The sequence below is a fragment of the Rhinatrema bivittatum genome, chromosome 2, assembly GCF_901001135.1.
Source record: "Rhinatrema bivittatum chromosome 2, aRhiBiv1.1, whole genome shotgun sequence".
Classification (NCBI taxonomy): Eukaryota; Metazoa; Chordata; class Amphibia; order Gymnophiona; family Rhinatrematidae; genus Rhinatrema; species Rhinatrema bivittatum.
The window spans coordinates 660,131,419-660,151,999 of NC_042616.1; the positions used below are offsets into that span (position 1 = coordinate 660,131,419).

Consider the following 20,581-nt stretch of genomic DNA (forward strand, 5'->3'; position numbering starts at 1 on the left):
GGAGGCGGATTGAGTAATCCTGGGACAGTGGGTTCCAGCATGATAGTAAGGAGCACTGGAGAGGTCGCATGTGAGCCCTTGACCACGGAATGAACTCCAGGATTGATGCCTTGAGCCAGAGGACTTGAAGATAGTCCCATACCTTGGGACGTGTACTGACCATCAATCATCATAATTGTTCCATCAGCTTCCTTCTCCTTGGGGAAGGTAGGAAGACCTTGTTCTGTTTGGTGTTGAAACAGGCTCCCAGGTACTCTAGAGACTGAGGGCTGTAGACTGATCTTGGCCGTGTTTACGACCCGAGTTCCTGCAGTAGTTTCTTGACTCTGCTGGTCACCTGTCGGCTTTCTTCTGAAGACTTCGCCCTGATCAGCCAGTCAATCCAAGTAAAGGTGTAGCAAGATCCCTTCCTTCCTCAGTGTTGCCGCCACGACCACCATAATTTTGGAGAATTTTCTGGGGGCAGTTGCTAGTCCGAAGGGTAGCACTCGGAACTGGTAATAAGTGTCCCAGTACCGCAACATGTAGAAAATGCTGGTGATCTTGATGGACTGTGATGTGAAGGTAGGCTTCGGAGAGGTCCAGGGAGATTAGGAACTCTCCCGGTTGTTCTGTCATTATTACGGAGCGGAGAGTCTCCATGCGGAAGTGTAGAGTCCGCAGATGACGGTTGACGTTCTTGAGGTCCAAAATGGGTTGGAATGATCCTTTTCTTGGGGACGATAAAATAGATGGAATAACGCCCTGTATTTTGTTGGGGCGTGGGGAACAGAGTTATTTCCTTCAGACTGAATAGTCTTGTCAGAGTGGCTTTCACTGCCAGTCTCTTGGTGTAGGAGTGGCAGGGTGATGATATAAATTTGTCCTGAGGGATGCTGCGGGACTCCAGAGAGAAACCTTTTCGAATGATGTTTAGTACCCATTTGTCCGTCGTGATCTCAACCCATTGTTGGTAGAAGAGGGAAAGTCGACTCCCTATTTCCCTCTTCCTTTGGATGGGTCGGCCCATTCTCATTGGGGAGCATGGCTGGAGCCTGCCCCCTGGCCTGTTCTCTCTTGGTCTGTCGATTCCAAAAGGGCTGGAACCTTCTGGAGGGCCGAGGTTCCTGAAACTGCGAGTTCCTGTAGGGTCGAAATCGTTAAGAGACTCCTGCCCCTGGTTCTTCTGGGGAAGGGGCGCTGGGATCTTTTACCCCTGTCCTCAGGTAGCCGAGGCACTGGGGATTCGCCTCACTTGCTGGCTTTCTCCAATTCGCTTCCAAATAATAGAGATCCTTTAAAGGGTATTCTTGTGAGATTCGCTTTAGAGGTTGCGTCAGCAGACCAATTCCGCAACCATAACTGTCTTCTGGCCGCCACTACCGAGGCTGAGGTATGCACCAGATCTGAGCTTATGTCCGTCAGGAAGGCTGATGCAGGTTCAATCGTTTCACAGGTATACATACTGGAGCTTTTGCCTTTCTCGAGAGGAGCAAGCAAGAACATGCCACCAGCGTGCAACAGGAAACAATCTGCAGTGTCATTGCTGTTGTGTCCAAGGCCTGCTTAAGGATGGATTCTAATTGTCTATCCTGATTATCCTTCAATGCAGCCCCTCCCTCAACGGTAATGGTTGTTCTCTTTGGGACGGCACAGACCATGGTGTCCACTTTTGAGAAATGCAGGCGTTCCTTGGTCGCTGGTTCCAGAGGGTACAAGGCTTCCAAGGTCCGACCTCCTTTAAAGCTGGCCTCCGGGGCATCCCACTCCAGGTCAGTTAGTTCCTGGATGGCTTCCATCATTGGGAAGTAGCACGAGGCCTTACAAAGGGACACCAAGATGGGGTTCTTCTTTGGTTTCGCCATAGGGTCCGTGTACCTGGGATCCCCAGAATCTTCAGAGTCTGGGAAACAAGGGCTGGTAATTCATCCCTGTGGAAGAAGCGAAGCATGGTTCTGTATGGTTCCAAGCCTAGAGGGATTTCTCCTTCTTCCAGAGAGCCACCATCATCATCTGAGGTATCCAGGTCCCCATCCGGGAAATTCTTGGTTAGGCAAGGCATGTCTCAAGGCATCCGAGCAGGGCTGGGAGAATCTTGTGCTTCCGGCAGGGGTTGAACCCGGGTCCCAGCTGGGGCTGAATGTGCCTGAACAAAGGCTTGCAGCCCCTGGAAAAATTCTAGCCAGGAGAAGGACCCTGGGTCCATGTTAACCCCAGGGGGAGGAGTAGGGGCCCCCTGAGGTGCCCTCTTGTGGAGAAGCCATTTCTGAGTTCCATAGGTCTGGGGTGCTATCGTATATAGTAGTTCCGGACCTATCCTCAGACAGTGAGGGACCAGGCTTTGGTTCCCCCCATGGCTTCTATGAAATGACGACACAGGCAGGACTCCAGTTCAGGCTGTGCGGCTCTGATATGGCAGGCAGTGCAAAGAGAGTGCCTTCTGGGCTTCTTGGACACCGGTGCCATTGCCTCTATGTCTAGGCGCATAGAGGATGAGGTAATGTGCTTCAATATGCGCGCAGTTATGTGTATGAGCACAATGCGTGTGTAGTTTTGAGCGTGGCTGTGCGTATAGTTATGCGGGCGGTTGTGCTCGCGTTTAAGTTGAAGGCACACAAGTTGGGCACATTGACCATCCAGCCTGCCCCATGCGTACCGCCGGTTGAGAGGTGAAGATGGCGCAGACACCCCCACGTGTAAGAAGGCGCCCCCCCCCTGCACCGAACTGGGGCCTAGCCCAACCAAGGCTGATCAACCCGATCGGTGCTCCTTTTACTTTGCCGGGTGAAATTAGAAATCGGTACGGTACTCCAAGCCCCAGAGACAGGAGACCCTAGTTTAAAGTTTTCAGCTTACCTGGTCTCGGTGCTTACCGATAGCATGTTGGAATGGTCTCCCAGCTGCGGGGGGAGAGGGCTTTACCTTCACCGCTGTGCTCGGATGTGCACCCGCTGCCTTTCAGCCGCTCTAGGACTAAGTCCATGCCAAGGTTACTGGCTACCGGACCAAGGCACGCCTCTGAGAGATATCAAAAATCACCTCAGGAATTCTCAACTAGGGGAGGGACCCTTAGGTATCACTGCAGGAGAGCAAGGCTCGATCTTCTTTAAGGTAAATTGTGTTTTCTTGCTGTAAATTTTCTAACACTGCGCTAGAGTGTGGGATAGCGTCTGCATCTGATAGGAGATGGAGAGATACTGAGGAGCTGAGGTCACTGCAGGGGTATATCTAGGGTGACATCAGCTTTGAAATCTGACTCAGTCTCCCATCTGCTAGCAGAAAAGCACATAACCCACTGGTCCTGAGTCCATCTGGCTATGCGCTAGGAAATGTTTGGTTTTTTTTATTATGTAGCTTGGGAGTATAAATTGTGCTGTCCTTTCTTGGGGCAATAGCCTGACCTGAGCTCTTGTTGCTGACAGCCACAAATGTGGCCCTTCCTAAAGAAAGTTTAGAATGATATCAAGTCAATGTAATTTTTAATTCTTTAGTTTACTCATGTGCAATTCCTGAAACCCTTTGTATCACATTCAGAAAAGTGACACAAATTAGTTCCCACGGATTCACAAAAGGTTCAGGGAAAAAAAGAGCAGGATTTATAGAGGATGAGAACTACTACTTGACACGAGTGCTTTGGCTAGATCAACCACAACTCATAATCCTACTTTTTTATTTAAAAAAACCCTCCAAACATTCATAAAGCTGCACCATCAAACCATGCTGTCACCCAGTCTAATTTCTTCCTACATAAAATAGTCTCTTGTTCCTTAACTGAGTATTTCATTTAAGAGCTGCAGGGAAAAACATTTCAGAATCTTACTTCAGAAAAGGATTTTACTGGAAAGTCAATTCTTGCAACAGAAAATAGCAGGAAGTGTTAGTGTGAATTACTGTATATATTAAATCGGGATGACTTAAACAAAAGTAATGTGTGTCAGAATTTTAAACAAACTTACAAATCTATTCCTTGTTCTATTATTTCCTTCTGTTGTTTTAGGACCTCAAATTGCTCTGGGTTGTCAGTACCAGACATCTGTGTGCTGTAGCTACCAATTCCCGAAGATGCTGTAGAGTCTAGTGAATTTAAACTTCCATATCTGTTGAAAGTCTCAGGATTTTTCGTTTCACTACTCTCCTGTTCTATGGGTTTTTCTTGACCTGTATCATAAAAAATTATTAATTACTTTCACATAATTTCCAAAGAAATGTAGGTACAGAAGAACAGAATATGTACAGTTATCTTCAGCCACTGTTTTGAGAAGTAACCAATATAATGAAAAAATATTTTAGAAACTATTGCTTTTTTTTGTAAGCTTTATTTACAATCATTAAAACAAAAAGAAAACTAGAACTTTCTGAGCACTGTTCAGAGACTATAGCATGAATAGTTTCCTGTACCAAGATACAGTGAGGCTGATATTCAAAAACTCTAGCCATCTAACTGGAGGAGTTAGGCACCTCTATCGGCCTAAATGTAAATGTCCCCTTGCTGAGCTCCTAAATTTAGATATTTGTTTTACTAGGTGCCTCAATTTAAATTCTTAAAAAGTGGGCGAGGCTAAATCTCACTGATTTCCAGCACTAGGTGCCTAAGTTAGACACCTAAATATAGGTGACAGAAGAGCAGCCCTAAATGTAGATGCCTCAGTTTTAGGTACCTAAAGTTAAGTACCTTTTTTCAGCCCACATCTTAGGGGGCCTAAGTTGTTTTTCATGGAAAGATGAAGTAGCTTAGTGGTTAGAACACTGGACTGTGAACCAGGGAAGCCAGGGTTCAAATACTGCTGTGGCTCCTTGTGACTTTAGGTAATTTACTTCACCCTCCATTGCCTCAGATACAAACTTAGGGCCTCCTTTATTAAAAAGTTTTCCACCATAGACACAGAATGGGAAAAAAAAAGCCTTAATATATCAGGCCCTTAAATTGTAAGCCCTCTGGGGATAAGGAAATACCTGCAGTATCTGAATGTAATCCACTTTGAAGTATTATGAAAGGCAGAATTACAAATTATTATCAAAGTACTGAACCACATGAATTAATAGCACAGGACCTCAGTGTTATGAAGATATCCATTGTAATGCTTTTCTTGCTAAAATAGCCCACATTTTAAAATGTGGGCTATTTAAAATGTGGATGTTGCTCACAAATTTGTAGAAGGGAGATATCAAAAGGAAGGTTAAATCCAAATGTATAATCACAGATCATGCATTGCTTCTTGCTTATTAGACTGGACCAGAGAATAGCAGAACTGGTATAGTGAGGAGAGACTACAAACATACCTTTATTTATTTATTTATTTATTTATTTATTTATTTAAAGACACTTATAGTCCGCTCCCTCCAATGTTTGGGCGGGTTACAATTAAAACAATCATAATAAAAAGAAACAGAATCATAACTAATACATACAGTCAATACAAAGCCTGGATTTTAGGGCCTGAGCAAGGGACAAGGATGAAGAGGAATATATTTGGGCGATAGTAAAAGACTGATAGGCTAGTTATCTGCACAAGCACAACAGAGACATGGAGCAGGACTGAGGGCACCGAAGAAACACACTAGCAATAACACAAATAAGCAAAGAATGAAATTGGAAGCCCTACTCAACATAAAAACAAAAAAATGAGCATATAACACAAAGATGCTTACTTGCGACAGGTGTTCTCTGAAAAACAGGTCACAATATAGGTAATGTCATCCTGGTGGCACAGGAGGATCATTCAAGAGACTTCCAGGAAATTCTTAAGAGATCCTTTAGGTATGCTTAGTAGATTCCACACTTCCATGGACAGGCAGTGTTCCCCAATTCTGCTAAGTAAGCTAATGAGCTCAACTCCTGAAGGATAGGAAGGAGGAGTTGTATGACTAGTGAGCTCTTCTCATCACAGAATACCTGTCGCAAGTAAGCAATGTTGCTTTCTCTGAAGGCAAGTATTTCACCTGAGTCACACACATGGGATTAATTAGGTAAGGACTGTCTTCACCAAAAAAAAAAAAAAAGGAGGTGGAAGGAAGCACAACCACCACCACCGCTGCCAACTCCTCTTTTTGGAAGGTTTGAATTCCCTTTTTTATTTTAAGAAAGGAAACTTTCTTAAAATAGAGGATGGAGCTGGAATCTAATCCTCAAAAAGACCCTAAAGACTGTCAAAACCTGATGTTGCATCAGAAGTCAGTAAATAAGCAATAATGTGATGTGGATGTATGGACTAAACTCCATGTTGGAGTTTTTCATCTCTCTTGTTTGACCTCATATGGTAACGTAGTAAATGCTCGTAGAAAAAGACCCAAGTGGTCTATCTAGTCTACCCAGCAATCTTCTGGTTTTTGGTTTTGTTTTTTATTTTCTTAGCTGTACTGTGCAGATTACCTCATACAACATGGGTTACCTTTTTTTTCATCTCCATCACTTAGCCACAAGAAATCCTCTGTGTTTGCCCCATGCTCTTTTGAATTCCATTATCATCCTTGCCTTCACTATGTCTTCTTGGAGGTCATTCCATGAACATACTACTCTTTCCATGAAGAAATACTTGCTGATATTGGACCTGACTCAACCCCTTGGAGCTTCATATTATAACTCCTTGTTCTATAGGTTTCGTTCCATCAAAAAAGGTTTGATTCCTGAGATTAACAATACCTTCCAGGTATTTAAAAGTCGGTATTATATCATCCTTGTCTCTCCCCTTCTCCAGCGTATACACATTTAAGTGCTTCAATCTCATCTTGTAACTCTTGGGGTACAGATCCCACATAATTTTAGTTGCCTTTCTCTGGACTGCTTCCATCCTGTGTCTATTCTTTTTGAGATATGGTCTACAGAACTTAACACAGCAATCCGATGAGATCTCACCAACAACCTGTACAGGGGCACTATCATGTCCTTTTTCCTGCTGGTTATGCCTCTCTAAGTAGCCCAGCATCCCTCCGGACTTAGCCACTGCCTTGTCGCATTACTTCACAACCTTCAGGTCGTCAGACACTATCAGTCCATGCAAGTCACTTTCACTCCCCATCATGTTCAGCTCCTTTGGATTTCTGCACCTCAAATGCATGTCTCTTGGTATTGAATCCCAACTTTGACATGCCCTTCTAAGGTCCAACCCACTTAGGAATAATTGAAAAATATGCAATCTGCTATCCAGTTAGATAGCATCAACACAACTATCCCAGATTTGTTAGACCAAAAAGAAAAATATTGCGTGGACTTTCTAAAGATCTTAGTCTATTCCATATAGAAAGTAATGGCTCTCTTACAATCAAAAGTGTGTTGGCATGTGGCCTCTGGAAAAAAATTGGAAAGACGATTGACTAATTAAGGTGCAAATCCAATATCACATTAAGCAGAAACTTAGGATGTATACACAGCACTACTCTATTATAGTGAAATTTAGTATAAGATAAATAAGTTGCTAAGGCTACAAGGTTTCTGACTCTGTATGGAGAAGTTACCACCATCAAAAAAAGCAACCTTTCAAGTCAAGTACTTCAGGCCACAAGAATTTAGAAGCTCAAAGCAGGCTTTCATCAAATGTGATTCTAGCACATTTAGATCCCATGACACAGAGGAAGACTTGATGGGAGGCTGTGCTTCAGGAATCACTTGTTGAGAGTCTAACTGCCAGAACATTCTCTGACTCTATCAGAAAAATGGCACATCCTATTTGAGAGGGTCCAGATTCACATTTTGAGGGTTTACCTACACAGAACAAGAGATCCTATACCTCCCTGCTTCTTCAGTTAGAAGATATTTATCTGATTGTTTATCTGGACTAAGGCATTGTTGGCTATCTGATTTCTGAAAACTTGGAGAAGAATTTTCAAAGTCATTTATGTGGGTAAAAAAGTATTTTACTCAGGTTAATCAGCTATCTGAAAATTGCCCTCCCTCAACAGAGCTAAAAGTATACATATTGTTTTTGTAATCGTATAGAGAGCATGTATTGCTGGGGGTATATTTAGGTTGGGGGAAGGAAATAAAGCACACAGACCGCATTTCAACTCTACACACAATATTCTCCATGAAAAAAGTACAAGCAGAAAAAACAGGTGAAAATGTTTGTGGGCACATTGTTACCATAACAAGTTTCAAACTGAAATACATATATACTTTCCCCTTTAAAAACTGGTGCATGGTCAGTGGTTTAGAAGAATCTGTGGATTCTGTTTAAATGCGTGCAGTCTGAAAATTAACATTAGCTCCAGAAGATAGTGTAGTCTTTTCCTAGAGGGACCAGGGATCCTGGTATAGAGCCCATTTATAAGAGCTCCACAGTCCAGGTTGGATGCATCTGTGTCAGGATAATTGAGTGAGGCTGAATTTGGATTGGCATGCCATTGATCATTCAAATGGGAGAACTATCAAGATAGAGACACTGAGCTCATCCAATATACTGATGCATTCCTAGATAACTTGGATGGCTGAAATCCACTGGGACTACCATCCATTTGATATGACTCATAAAAATATGTCATATAATACACTCAGAGAATATGTTACCTGTGCAAAAATAATCTCTATATTTTATTCACATCAGTTATGTAACCCTCTATCTAGACATTTAAAATCTGACTACTCCATACATATCATCCATACACCATTCATACTCATATAAGAACAATACAACACATATCAAATACAAATAGGTACTCTGGCTCAAAAAGTTCAAACACTGTTTTCAAACAAATTATAACATTATTTCATTTTGTACGCATTGTGTCCTTATGTGATAGGTGCTACTATTTTTAATGTCACAAACTCTATAATTAAATCAAGAGGATTCTAAAAGACAACATGCCAAAAACTGAAAGAAAGAGGAGAACTACAAGAGGTGGCTCTTTGATACAATGCAAATATTAAAAAGGGCATTAGCTCCATGCATTCTGTTAACATAACTGCTGATCCATGCACGTTACACCCCCATACGTTATGTTAAGGGTAGTAACTGCCACTCTATGCAGGTTACCCTCATGTGTTCTATTAAGGGTAGCATCTGTCATTTTGTGCAGGTTACCCCCATTATATAGGTTGCCTACCCTAATTCAAATCTTGACATACCACTTCTGGAAGGTCTGACCCCTACATTAGGCTTTAGGTCATTGCTGTTTTTACCTTCATCCTGTTATTAACCAGAATCCTCTGCGCTCATCCCATACCTTCTTAAATTTTGTTATAGCTTTTGTCTCTGTCACCACCAATGGGAGAATGCTATATGTACATATCACCCTCATGAATAGTTGAATTGGTGTGTCTGCGCCAAGATGATGTGTTGGCACTGATGATTTTTTGTGCCAACAGAGAAAAGTTGGATCGCACCGACTTTAATGGCGCCAACGAAGTGGTCTGTGCAGAAGTTCTCTCAGCACGGTGCTTAACTACCAGCTCTGCAGGTGAATGAGGCCTTTTTTTCTCGGAGAAAAGGGACTGGAAGCTCCTTTCTCTACCCTTCTTAGTTTCAGACTCTTGGGAGCGGGTCTCTTCGAGCTACATTTCTCTCTATCCGAGGGACAGGGCATCTCAAATTTTAAATTCTGTATCCCAGATGGTGAGGATCCACAGGGACATTCTGCAGCATGGACTGCAATTTGAAGTGTCAAGCTCCAGACCAATGAAACAAACCGGAATGAAACCCACGTAGCCAAGGCGAAAAAACAAAGGGGACTACCTTACACCGTGGAAAGACTTTTATTAGAAAAAGTCTTTCCACGGTGTAAGGTAGTCCCCTTTGTTTTTTCGCCTAAGCTCCAGACCAAGACATCATAGACATAAGTCATGAGGTTCGTAGCTTGACAACTTATGTCTACATTTTGAGCAAAGTCTGAATGGCTTCTTACCTGCTCTGGAAGATTTTTCTGACATGATGAAGAGGGAAAAATAATCTTTTTAACAAATTCTTTGTTCTTTTTTTAAATTCAAAAATAATTAATGGGAAAATTGAGACAATGAAGAGAATAAAACAACGAAAATGAACAATAAGCCAAAAAAAATGTAGCAACAGCAGACAGCAAAAAAATTTGATTGTTCGAAAGCGAACAAAAAATGACTGAAGGAAAGCACATGGTGCTAGCAGCATGGGAATTTCAGCGCACGCTCAGAAAGAATTCTTTGGTCTTTCTGAGCTCAGAGAGAGCACGTTTCCATCACACCACCACCTGACATCACCCACTTGTGTGGCTGTTATTGTTCTGCATTAAAAGCAACTTCAAATTAGATCAGTTTAAATGCAAAGGATTATACATAATCTATGGATGGAAGAAAAAGTATATCTGTACAAATTTTGTAACCTTGCATAGAAAACATCTGCTTTACATATATTCTAGATTTACAATAAAATTATGAAATTCACCAGTAAATAAAATATACAAATTATGACTCCTTTTCTCAACAAAATTTCAGAGAATAAGGAATGTGAAGAGGGGCAAAAGCAGATTCTTACCAAGAGTTGTCTGGGAATTGGGATTTACATACTGATCTTTACTCCATTCCACCATGCACTTCAAGATGGATACTAAGCATTCCAAACCCTTCTTTCGAAGACTTAATTCCTGTAAAATGATTCAAAAGTTTGCTGCAATTTTATCGCAAAAGGAAAACAATCTGATTCAGACAAAAGCAAGTTTGCTTACCGTAAACGGTGTTTTCCGTAGATAGCAGATGAATTAGCTATGCTGTCTGGGTACGTCCTCCATGCCACTAGGTGGCAGAGCTCTCTAAGATCACCCAAAGTTTTTAGATGAGGTGTTCCCTCCTGCCTGTCCCTGTGCCTGCTCGAGGCTCCTCAGTCTGTGTTAAAGCAAGAAGATATGCAATGTTTGAACTGTCCGGGAGGGTCAGCATGGCTAATTCATCTGCTATCTAAGGAAAACACCATTTACGGTAAGCAAACTTGCTTTTTTCCCCCATAGATAAGCAGCTGAATTAGCCATGCTGTCTGGGAGTCCCCAGCTGAAGTATTGGGCGCAGTAGCATAGTCTTTTGTATGTCAGTGAGCGCTCAATACATAATAGGAGGCAGACAGTTTTGAAGTCGTTGCACTATTTAGTGTTCTTCTGGAGAACTATCCGCCCCATCTTTGCATCATCCTCCGTCTGTTTGTCCAAACAGTAGTGGGATGTGAAAGTGTGAAGTGAAGACCATGTGGCTGCTTTGCAGATATCTAATAGAGACACATCAAGAAAGTGAGCAACAGATGCAGCCATGGCACAGATTTGGTGTGCTTTGGGTGTGGTAGACAAGGATGCCGAACGTTTGTGATAACAAAATTGTATGCAGTTGGTAAGCCAGGAAGATAATGTTCTCTTTGATACAGGAAGGCCTGACGTGTTCGGATTAAATGAGAGGAAGAGTTGCGAAGGTCTCGTCTGAGATTGCGTGTGTTCTTTATAATATGCAAGAGCACGTTTACAGTCTAAGGAATGAAAACGCCACTCGTCGTTGTTTGCATGTGGTTTTGGATGAAAAATAGGTAGTGTAATGGTTTGATTTAAATGAAATACAGAAACTACCTTAGGTAGAAAGTTAGGATACGTACGAAGCGTAACTTTGTCATGGTAAAATTTCAAATAAGGAGAGTAGTGAACCAGTGCTTGAAGTTCGCCGATTCTTCGTGCGGAAGTTAGGGCGATTAAGAACAGCACTTTCCAGGAAAGGCATCTAGGATGGCAGCTGTGCAGTGGTTCAAAGGGTGGTAACATAAGTTGTTCCAGAATTGGATTAACATCCCAAGGTACTGGGGATTTTTTGATTGGAGGTCGTAAATGCAAAATGCCCTTCATAAATCTGGAAACTAGAGTATGACATGCTATAGATTCTCCGTTAAGAGGAGTGTGATATGCTGATATCACGCTGAGGTGAACGCGTAAGGAAGAAGTAGCCAAACGTTGTGTATAAAGGATGTGGAGATAAGACAATAGTCGTTTAGGTGGGCATGTGAGTGGATCAATGTTCATAGAGGAACACCATGCAGCATAACGTTTCCACTTACGCTGATAATTGAGACGGGTGGATAGTTTTCTTGATGCCACTAAAATATCTTGAAGTGGTGGAGATATATTTAGGTTTTGGAACGTGAGCCATTCAGTCTCCATGCAGTGAGATTCAAGGATGCGTGGAGTGGATGGAGAAGTGAACCCTTTTGTTGGGTGAGAAGAGTGGGAGCATTCTCCAGAGGAATTGGTTTGCAGATTGATAGTTGGAGCAGGTAAGAGTACCATGGCTGACGCAGCCAAGCTGGTGCAATCAGAATTAGGTTCGCTTTGTCCTTGATGCATCTCTGTATTGTGCGTGATATCAAGGGAATTGGTGGAAACGCGTACAGGAGATGTTATTACCAATCCAGCAGGAATGCATCTTGTATCAGATGGTGAACACTGGGGTAGACTGAACAAAAGAGGGGAACCTTTCTGTTGTGTTCTGTGCAAAGAGATCTATGAGAGGAAGATCCCAAACTGGAAATATTCTGTCGGCCACGCTCTGGTCTAATTCCCACTCGTGTGGGTGAAAAATCCTGCTCAACTTGTCCGCTTTGGTATTGTTGATTCCTGGAATATATGTGGCTTGTAGGGAGATTCCCCTGTTGTAAGACCAGTCCAGAATCTCTATTGTTTCCTTGCAGAGGTTCCATGAACCGGACCCTCCTTGTTTGTTTATGTAAAACATCGCCACTTGGTTGTCTGTGTGGATCATGACGACATGATGCTGCAGTTTGTGTTCGAAAGCTCATAGCCCGTATTTGATGGCTCGTAACTCTAGGAGACTGATGTGATAAATTCGTTCCTGGAACGACCATAACCCTTGAGTTTGTAGGTTGGCAAGATGGGCTCCCCATCCTGTGGGAGAGGCAACTGTGGTAAGAAACAATTGATGGCGAAGAGGCCTTAGTGGTGAGCTTTCTGTCAGGGCTGGTGGAGTGATCCACCAGTGAAGGTCTCTCTTCATGCTGTTGGTGAGTCTTACTTGAGTGGACAAGGGTCTGTGAAACTGTGACCATTGGTGTTTTAATGCCCACTGAAGACGACGGATGTGAAGTCTTGTGTTTGGGACTACATATGTACATGCTGCCATATGACCCAGCACAGTCAGGATTTAGCGGGCTGAGGCAGTGGTAAGGTTCAGTAGATGTTGGGCTATAGAAGTAAGTGCTATTGCCCTGGGTTGAGGTAAGAAACCTTTATCCCGAATGGTGTTTATGGATGCTCTGATAAAGACCAAGGTCTGGGTAGGTTGGAGATGTGATTTTTCGTAATTTATGAGAAGACTCAGATTGTTTAGACAATTGATTGTTTGCATTAAATTGTTTTGGAGAAGAACGGGAGTTGGGGATACTAGTAGCCAATTGTCCAGATAAGGAAATATTTGAATTCCCCGATGACGGAGGTGTGCCACCACTACCGCTAGGCATTTTGTGAATACCCTGGGAGCAAATGAGAGGCCAAAGGGAAGGACTTTGTATTGAAAATGTCATTTTCCCACTTGAAACCAAAGGTAATTCCAGGATTTGGGATGCATTCAGATATGAGCATATGCATCCTTTAAATCTATGGAGCACATCCAATCCATGGGTTGCAAGAATGGAAGGATTGATTTGAGAGAAGTCATTTTGAATTTTTCCTTTCAAATGTATTTGTTGAGGAAGCGAAAGTCCAGAATTGGACGTAGACCTCCTGATTTCTTGGGAATGAGGAAGTATTTTGAGTAAAAACCCTTCAGGTGTTGGGAGGGTTGTACTTCCTGTATACAGTGTTGAAGTAAGTTGTTGAAGGAGAGTCTCCCGATGAATACTCTGAAATTTTTTGGTAGTCAAATACAGAAGAAGAGGTGGGGATGTAAGATTGAGGGAATATCTGTCCTTTATTATGGCCAGGACCCAGGAATCCGTTGTGATATTGCTCCATTGAGTGAAGAAGTGGGAAAGTCGACCTCCTACTATCTGGGTGTGGAGTGGTGGCGGTATTATTTCTAAAAACTATGTTGATTTTTAGGGGGTTGAGGGTCTGTAGTCTGGCGTGGTTGACTAGGTATGCGTGGGTGGTGACGAGAAGCTGGTTGTTGGAAAGGCTGTTGGCGGTTTGGTTGGTATGGGTGAGGCCTATAAGTAGTATAAGGCCTATACTGATGTCTCTGGAAAGATCTTTTGTATGAACCAAATTGACGTTTAGATGTTGAAGAATCATGTTGAGTTAAAGAAAGTACAGCTACTTTCTGCTCCTTTAACTTCGCCACAGTTTCAGTAAGTTTGTCTCTGAACAAGTTATCGGGTCGGCAGGGTAGGTTAGTGAGCTTGTCGTGAACGTCTTCACATATGGCACTTGCCCGTAACCATGCCAGCCTTCTGGCTATTGCATTGGCTGTTACTTTTGCAGAGGTTTCAAATCCCTTGTAAACAGAACGTACCATATGCTGCAGACCTTCTTCCATATCATGGAATTCAAATGAAAGTGTATTATCTGCTGAATTTTGTTGTAGCAAGGGTTTTAAGGATTGAAGGCATTCAAAAAGATACTGAACTTCATAAAATTGATGGTTCTGTATCTTAGCGTTAAGGATTCCTGATTGATATGCTTTCCGAGCAAAGTCATCTAAATTTTTGTTGTCTTTGCCGGAAGGATTATTTGAATGTAAATGAGATTTGCGTGCCTTTTGCATGGCTGATTCAACCACGACAGAGGTGTGCGGTAACTGCATGTTGGTGTAGAAAGGGGAATCTCGCATCCTATATTTCAAGTCCATTTTCCTTGAAGTTGGAGTCATTGAATTTGGGGAATCTCAAGACTTTTCCAATAGAGACTCCAGCATTGGATGAGATGGAAGTGCTGTAGGTTCAGCTGGTATATCAAATATTTTTAACACACCAAACATCTCTTGCCTAGGATCAGGAATCTTTTTCGTTACTACCCCCAATCGGTGACCCACTTTCTCCAAAAATTGGGAGTATGTGAGATCTTCCGGTGGTGATACCGGTTCTGGAGGCAAGTCCTGTGGATCAGACAGGTAGCTGGTTGATGACCCTGGCGATGACGGTGAAGTAGGAGGATCTACTGTCCAAGGAGATAGTCTGGCAGGCAACGTTCTCGGTGTTGGCTCTAGTATAGGTGCTGAAGGTACTTCTACAGGAGGGTCAGGGTTTGGTAGATTTTGTTGTTGAGCCAATGTTAGAAATTGTGATAAAATAGAGGTAATCTGTGTCAATGTATCAAATACCAATAGAGATGTAGGGGGACCGATATTCGGTTGTTGACCTGATAGAGGTACAGCTACCTTGACGATATCCTGGTTCGGTCCTTGAGGGCGTCCAATTTCCTCAGGTAGATAAGGGAGTTTAGAATGTAGAGGTTCTTGATAGACTGAACTCCTACGATGTTGATATGAAGTAGAGAGTCCTGAAAAAAATCTCAGATGAATGGGAAGAACCTTCCGATAAATGTGGAGGAGATAGAGAATCTTCCGAGTCCACCACTAAAAGTGGAGATGGACTTCTAGGCCTTTTATGACCTGATGTGTGTTTCTTATATTGTTTTACAGGTGCAGATACACTGCTGCGTTGATCTTCATCAGTTCCTGGGTGTCGACACTCTTCAGAAATATCAGTGCGTCGACGTTTCTCCTCTGCGTCGGATCGTCAACGCTGCGTTGACACTGCTCAGTTGCGTTGCTGCTGCTCCGATGCGTCGCTGCGTCGAGGTTGCTCCGATGCGCTGACATTGCTGATCTTTACCCGAAGCCTCGGGGCACCACTAAGATGGCTTATCACTCGGTAACGACGCATGCGACGCAGGCTGCATCAATGGTGTGTCCCGAGCCATTTGTATCGAAGGATTTTTATTTTTCTGTTTGTGACCTGGAGGGTCAGCAGAGGTGGACCTTCGATGGGCATGGGTTTTGGGGGTCGACTGCGGTCCCGGAGCCGATCTGGCTGAGGCATCAGAGGGGGCATACGAGCCCGTCTTGTCCTCTCTGAGCTAGGCAATCCATGCTGCTCTCTGGTGCTGTGCCCTTGGGGACATCCGTCCACAATCTGTGCAGTTTGCCTGATCATGTTTTGGACCAAGGGCAAATGTAACAAAATTGATGTCTGTCAGTTACAGACATAATTTTACCACAGTCACACAATTTAAAACCTGGACGAGTCATGATGTGAATATCCTGTGTGAAAATTGAAGTTTTAAAGAAATAATTGAAGTTTTTCTCTTCACAGCAACATTTCCTCAAGAACTGTAGAGCTCGGCATGCGGTTAGTCGTGTGGAAAAAAACAGACTGAGGAGCCTCGAGCAGGCAGAGGGACAGGCAGGAGGGAACACCTCATCTAAAGACTTTGGGTGATCTTAGAGAGCTCCGCCACCTAGTGGCACGGAGGACGTACCCAGACAGCATGGCTAATTCAGCTGCTTATCTATGGGAAAAAGTTACTATAGCTTTGTTAGGCAGTCACACAATAATAGTACCCTAGTTCTATTCTTTAATACATATCCAGTATTTACTACTACTTTATCAACTAGAAAGTCAAAACATTCTAGTTGTGCAGATGATAGGACAACAAACACCAATAATCGTAATATTTAATGTAATCTACTTTCCTTATACAAAATTATTTGAATACAGCACTGCATGCTTAATTGAAAAATAAATTATAAACTTCTCACAAGAGAAAAATCATCCACCAGACAGCCTAAACAATGTAGCCACATATATAATTCAGTGGAGAAAATGTATTTGCACTTTGATCGAATTTTGAAAAAAAATGAGGACCATCATACTCAGACAGTGCTTCTCAACTCAGTCCTAACCAGTCAGGTTTACAGGATATCCACAATGAATATGCATGACAGATTTGCATACACGCATGTGGATATCCTGAAAACCTAACTGGCTAGGTGTAATCCCAAAGATTGGGTTGAGAAGCACTGCTCTGAGGTGAACAGGCAAATGTAATCAAGCCACACTACTTCATTATTATAAGCAGCAGTCCATTAATAGTTATTGTTCTTCCTGGCCATTATTTTATATTATTTTTAATGCAATAAAAATGCACACATTATTATAATATGGCAATAAATGTGAAAAATGTGAAAAATGAAATCAAACACACTTATCTTGAAATAAAATGAATCATTCTCCCAAACTCTCTTGGTATTGTGCTCTTCTCCACAAATGTCCTTAACAACTATTAGTCCATGGTCACTTACAGACGTCCTTAGAACAAAGACCTTCTACTTCTTATAATACTTAGTTGGGTTATAATAACCCAGCAGGTTCTATATGTGTATTCAAATTACCTTCCATAATTTTGCCTAATCCAAACTATACTACAATTAGAGCAGCATGGGATGAAGGCTGGCAAGCCAACGTTTTCCAATGCTGCCAAATGTGAACAAACAAAGGGGCAGATGCAAAAAAATCCACGGAAAGCGGACGCTGAAAAGTCAGCGTCTGCTTTCGTAACGTGCGCATGGCACCCGCAAGGAGGGTGCCATGCTATATTATAATTAGGGGTGTCTGTTTTCATAGCTGCAGTTCGCCAGTTATGAAAACAGACGCAGAGTTTATCAGCATCGGTTTTCATAACGCAGCTGGCCGGCTAGCGTTAATAGCCGAGCGATAAATGTGCATCTGAGATGCACATTGCATTGGAGTGAATGAGTAATAGCCTCATTCATATGCATTTGATTGTGATGAGCGCTATCCCATTCACTCCATGTCAGACGCACATTAAATAGGCGCTAATCCCCCTATTGCATTAGGGGGTGGATTAGCGCCTATTTAACTTGCATTCGACTGCGGGTTATACAGTGCACTCGGCTGAGCGCACTGTATTGCATTGGCCCCAGAGAATTCAAACACATTCAGACAGAAAACACTCCTCTAACAATATTATCTTTTTTTTTTTTTTAATCTGGCAGTTTTCTCCTGCTCCTTTGGGCTTCCATCTCAAATGGCACAAGGACTGGGAACTGGTGCCATGAGCTTTCATTTACAACTATCCACAGATTTTTCCCCTATTTTATATCCCCTCCCAACGTCAGAAAAGTCACTGCAGCAACAGTCCTTGGGTGGAGTGCATGAACCTGCAATCATGGACCTTAAATCCAGCCACTTAAGTGTTATCATTTGACTGTTTCTACATGCATCTTCAGCAACCCCCAGTTTCAGACAATATGATGAGTAGAAGACCTGGTTTATGGTTTATTAAAATTTGTATACTACATTATAAATTTCTAGATGTTTACAGTTAAAAATGTACATAATCAAATTAACATGTCATAAAAGGTCAGGAAACAAATCTTAAGAGTCCACCAGTTTTGCTGTTCAAAAATATACCTGTTTGATGTTTTCTATGAAACTACAAAAAATTATAATTTTGAACATTAAAACTAGTGGACTCTTACGATTTACTTCCTGACCTTTTGTAACCGTGCTTTGTTGTGGCTCAGGACTTCCACCCCTATTGTGTGCTTGTGCATAATCAAATTAACAAAAGAACTTGAAAAACAACATTTAAGTACAAGATAAAATAAACTATAAATCTAAATAAGCTTTCTTAAATAAAGTTTCTAAAGCCCTGTTATAGGACTTGACACAAGGCTCTAACCTAATCTCATCTGGGAGGGAGTCCACAAAATAAGGCCTGAGACAAAGGCCCTGAAAAATAAATCAAGCACAAGCTCTTCTGCATGGCAGTGTGCAGCTCTGCCATTGTGCCAACCAGGTCGGACATTATCCTAACCTTTAAAAACGTGTTCATACCTGTATATTTGTCATGCCAAGTTCTTGGCTACCCCGTCCTTGAGCAATTTTTGATAGGTCATTCACCAGCCTCTCAAATATATTAGCAGCATTTAAGTCACAGTCATAGTTTACATAAATATCCACTACACTCTGGGCATCTGTATTAATGACATAACAGTTTCAAAAACTTGGTTACTAGAGAGTTAAAAAAAAAATTCAGCATAAAGCTTTCAGAATTAGGCACAGCGATTAACAGTGAATTTGATCATTCCTAGTCTGGGGGTACTTAGTCATATTTGCACATGTATATTCTTAATCAATGTGTCTTTCCTATGTAGATTTACTGGACTCATTACTATCATGTAATAACTCAAAATGCATATAACAGATCATTCAGAGAATTGATCAGATGTTATGAATAGAATTTTCTTCAGTACATCAACATAACTCATGCAACTTTAACGACATCTCAAGCTGGAGGAGGAATCGCTTTCTGGAATTACCAGTTACCAGAAACCCATGATGGAATTCACACAGCCTAAACTGTTTCTTTACATGGGGACTACAGATTACATGTCTGTAAAGATACTCATAATTTAATAATTATTTTGACCATCAGTTTAGTTTCACTAGTTAAACTGGTCCTTCCATTTCAGTGCATAGGGAAAACCCATGCTTTAAAAGCTTTCCAAGCCTCTTCTCTTTTTTCTATTCCTCTTCGTGGACTACTGGAATGCTCTTTATAAGGACTTCTTTAGAAGAAAATTAGATTTCTACTCCTGAAGAATTTGGTAGAATCCTCTTGAGGACCAATACTTCAGAGCCTAGATCATTGCCCAGACTAGCTGACCAATAACAACCATATGAAATTTTAAACTATGAAGATCAAAGCAGAGGTGTTGCAAATATGAAATATCGTCCACCAAAATATAGTAGAGTCAAAGGAGAATTTTTATTCATATGGCTGCACAGAATCAAGCCTCAAGGCTAATGTTTACATCAGAGGTTGCCAGATGATAAAGGGGAAAAAGTTCCTGGTTCAGACACGAGTTGTTTCGCGGAAACGCTTTCTCAAGGGGACAACTATCTGATAAAGCAAATAAAATACAAAGGAATTAGCATCACGGTAAGAGGTGGACAGTAAAACAGGCAGGAAGATAAAGATGAACAATTTAACTAGATTCTTAAAGGCAACATTTAGCAGTTACATATTTCAAAAGGCAAAACTGTGAAAAGTAATCAGCTGGTAAAGAAGTTCAATACAGAAAAGTTAGCATGTAGGAATGAGTACTAAAAATCTAGAGCTTAAAAAGTCATGTTGGAGCTTAAAATATTTATGAAGGCTTACCCACAGTAATCATAGAATCTCTTAAATTTCAATAACTAAGCAGGTAGCAGTCAAGCTGAATATAGTACAGGATTTAAAGGGAAAAACAGCACCAAATACACGAGTTAATATGTGTCAATCAGAGGCTTAAAGAGGAAAAGCTAACAAGAGAGCAAGGATACAAGTACCAGGGATGAGATACTTGTACAGTTATAGGCAAGAGAGCCATTCGCTTTCTAAATTAAGAGACTGGAGGTTAAAAATCCAACATTACTCACAACATAGAAGGAGAGATGATAAATTCCCTCTGTGAGGGTTGGGGAGCAGACTTCCAAACAAAGAACTGTAAATCAGAGACAGAATGATTAGACTGTAGCCAGTGTGAAACGAAAGGAGCTGAAGTCCGGAAATGCCGAATATTGCTTTAGTGTTCAAAAATCCAAGTTTTGATTCTCCCTATAGTTTTGCCGATATCGAGTAATGGGTGATGGCAAAAATTGCCATAAACCACTCCAGAGGTAGTGCAGTTAGAGTTATGATTGAGAGAATAGAG

At 41.9% G+C, this 20,581-nt stretch overlaps 1 protein-coding gene across 3 annotated transcripts in view; it reads right to left on the reverse strand.

The window, feature by feature from the left end:
- Window positions 1-20,581, reverse strand: part of ARFGEF1 (ADP ribosylation factor guanine nucleotide exchange factor 1) — a 626,657-nt gene that overhangs the window by 335,285 nt on the left and 270,791 nt on the right. For all 3 annotated transcript variants that reach the window (XM_029591432.1, XM_029591431.1, XM_029591434.1), the window contains 3 exons: window positions 18,720-18,859; window positions 10,416-10,524; window positions 3,936-4,137 (listed from right to left, as the gene is read on the reverse strand). In XM_029591432.1, coding sequence (XP_029447292.1) covers window positions 3,936-4,137; window positions 10,416-10,524; window positions 18,720-18,859 — 451 coding nt within the window. The remainder of the gene's footprint in view (window positions 1-3,935; window positions 4,138-10,415; window positions 10,525-18,719; window positions 18,860-20,581) is intronic.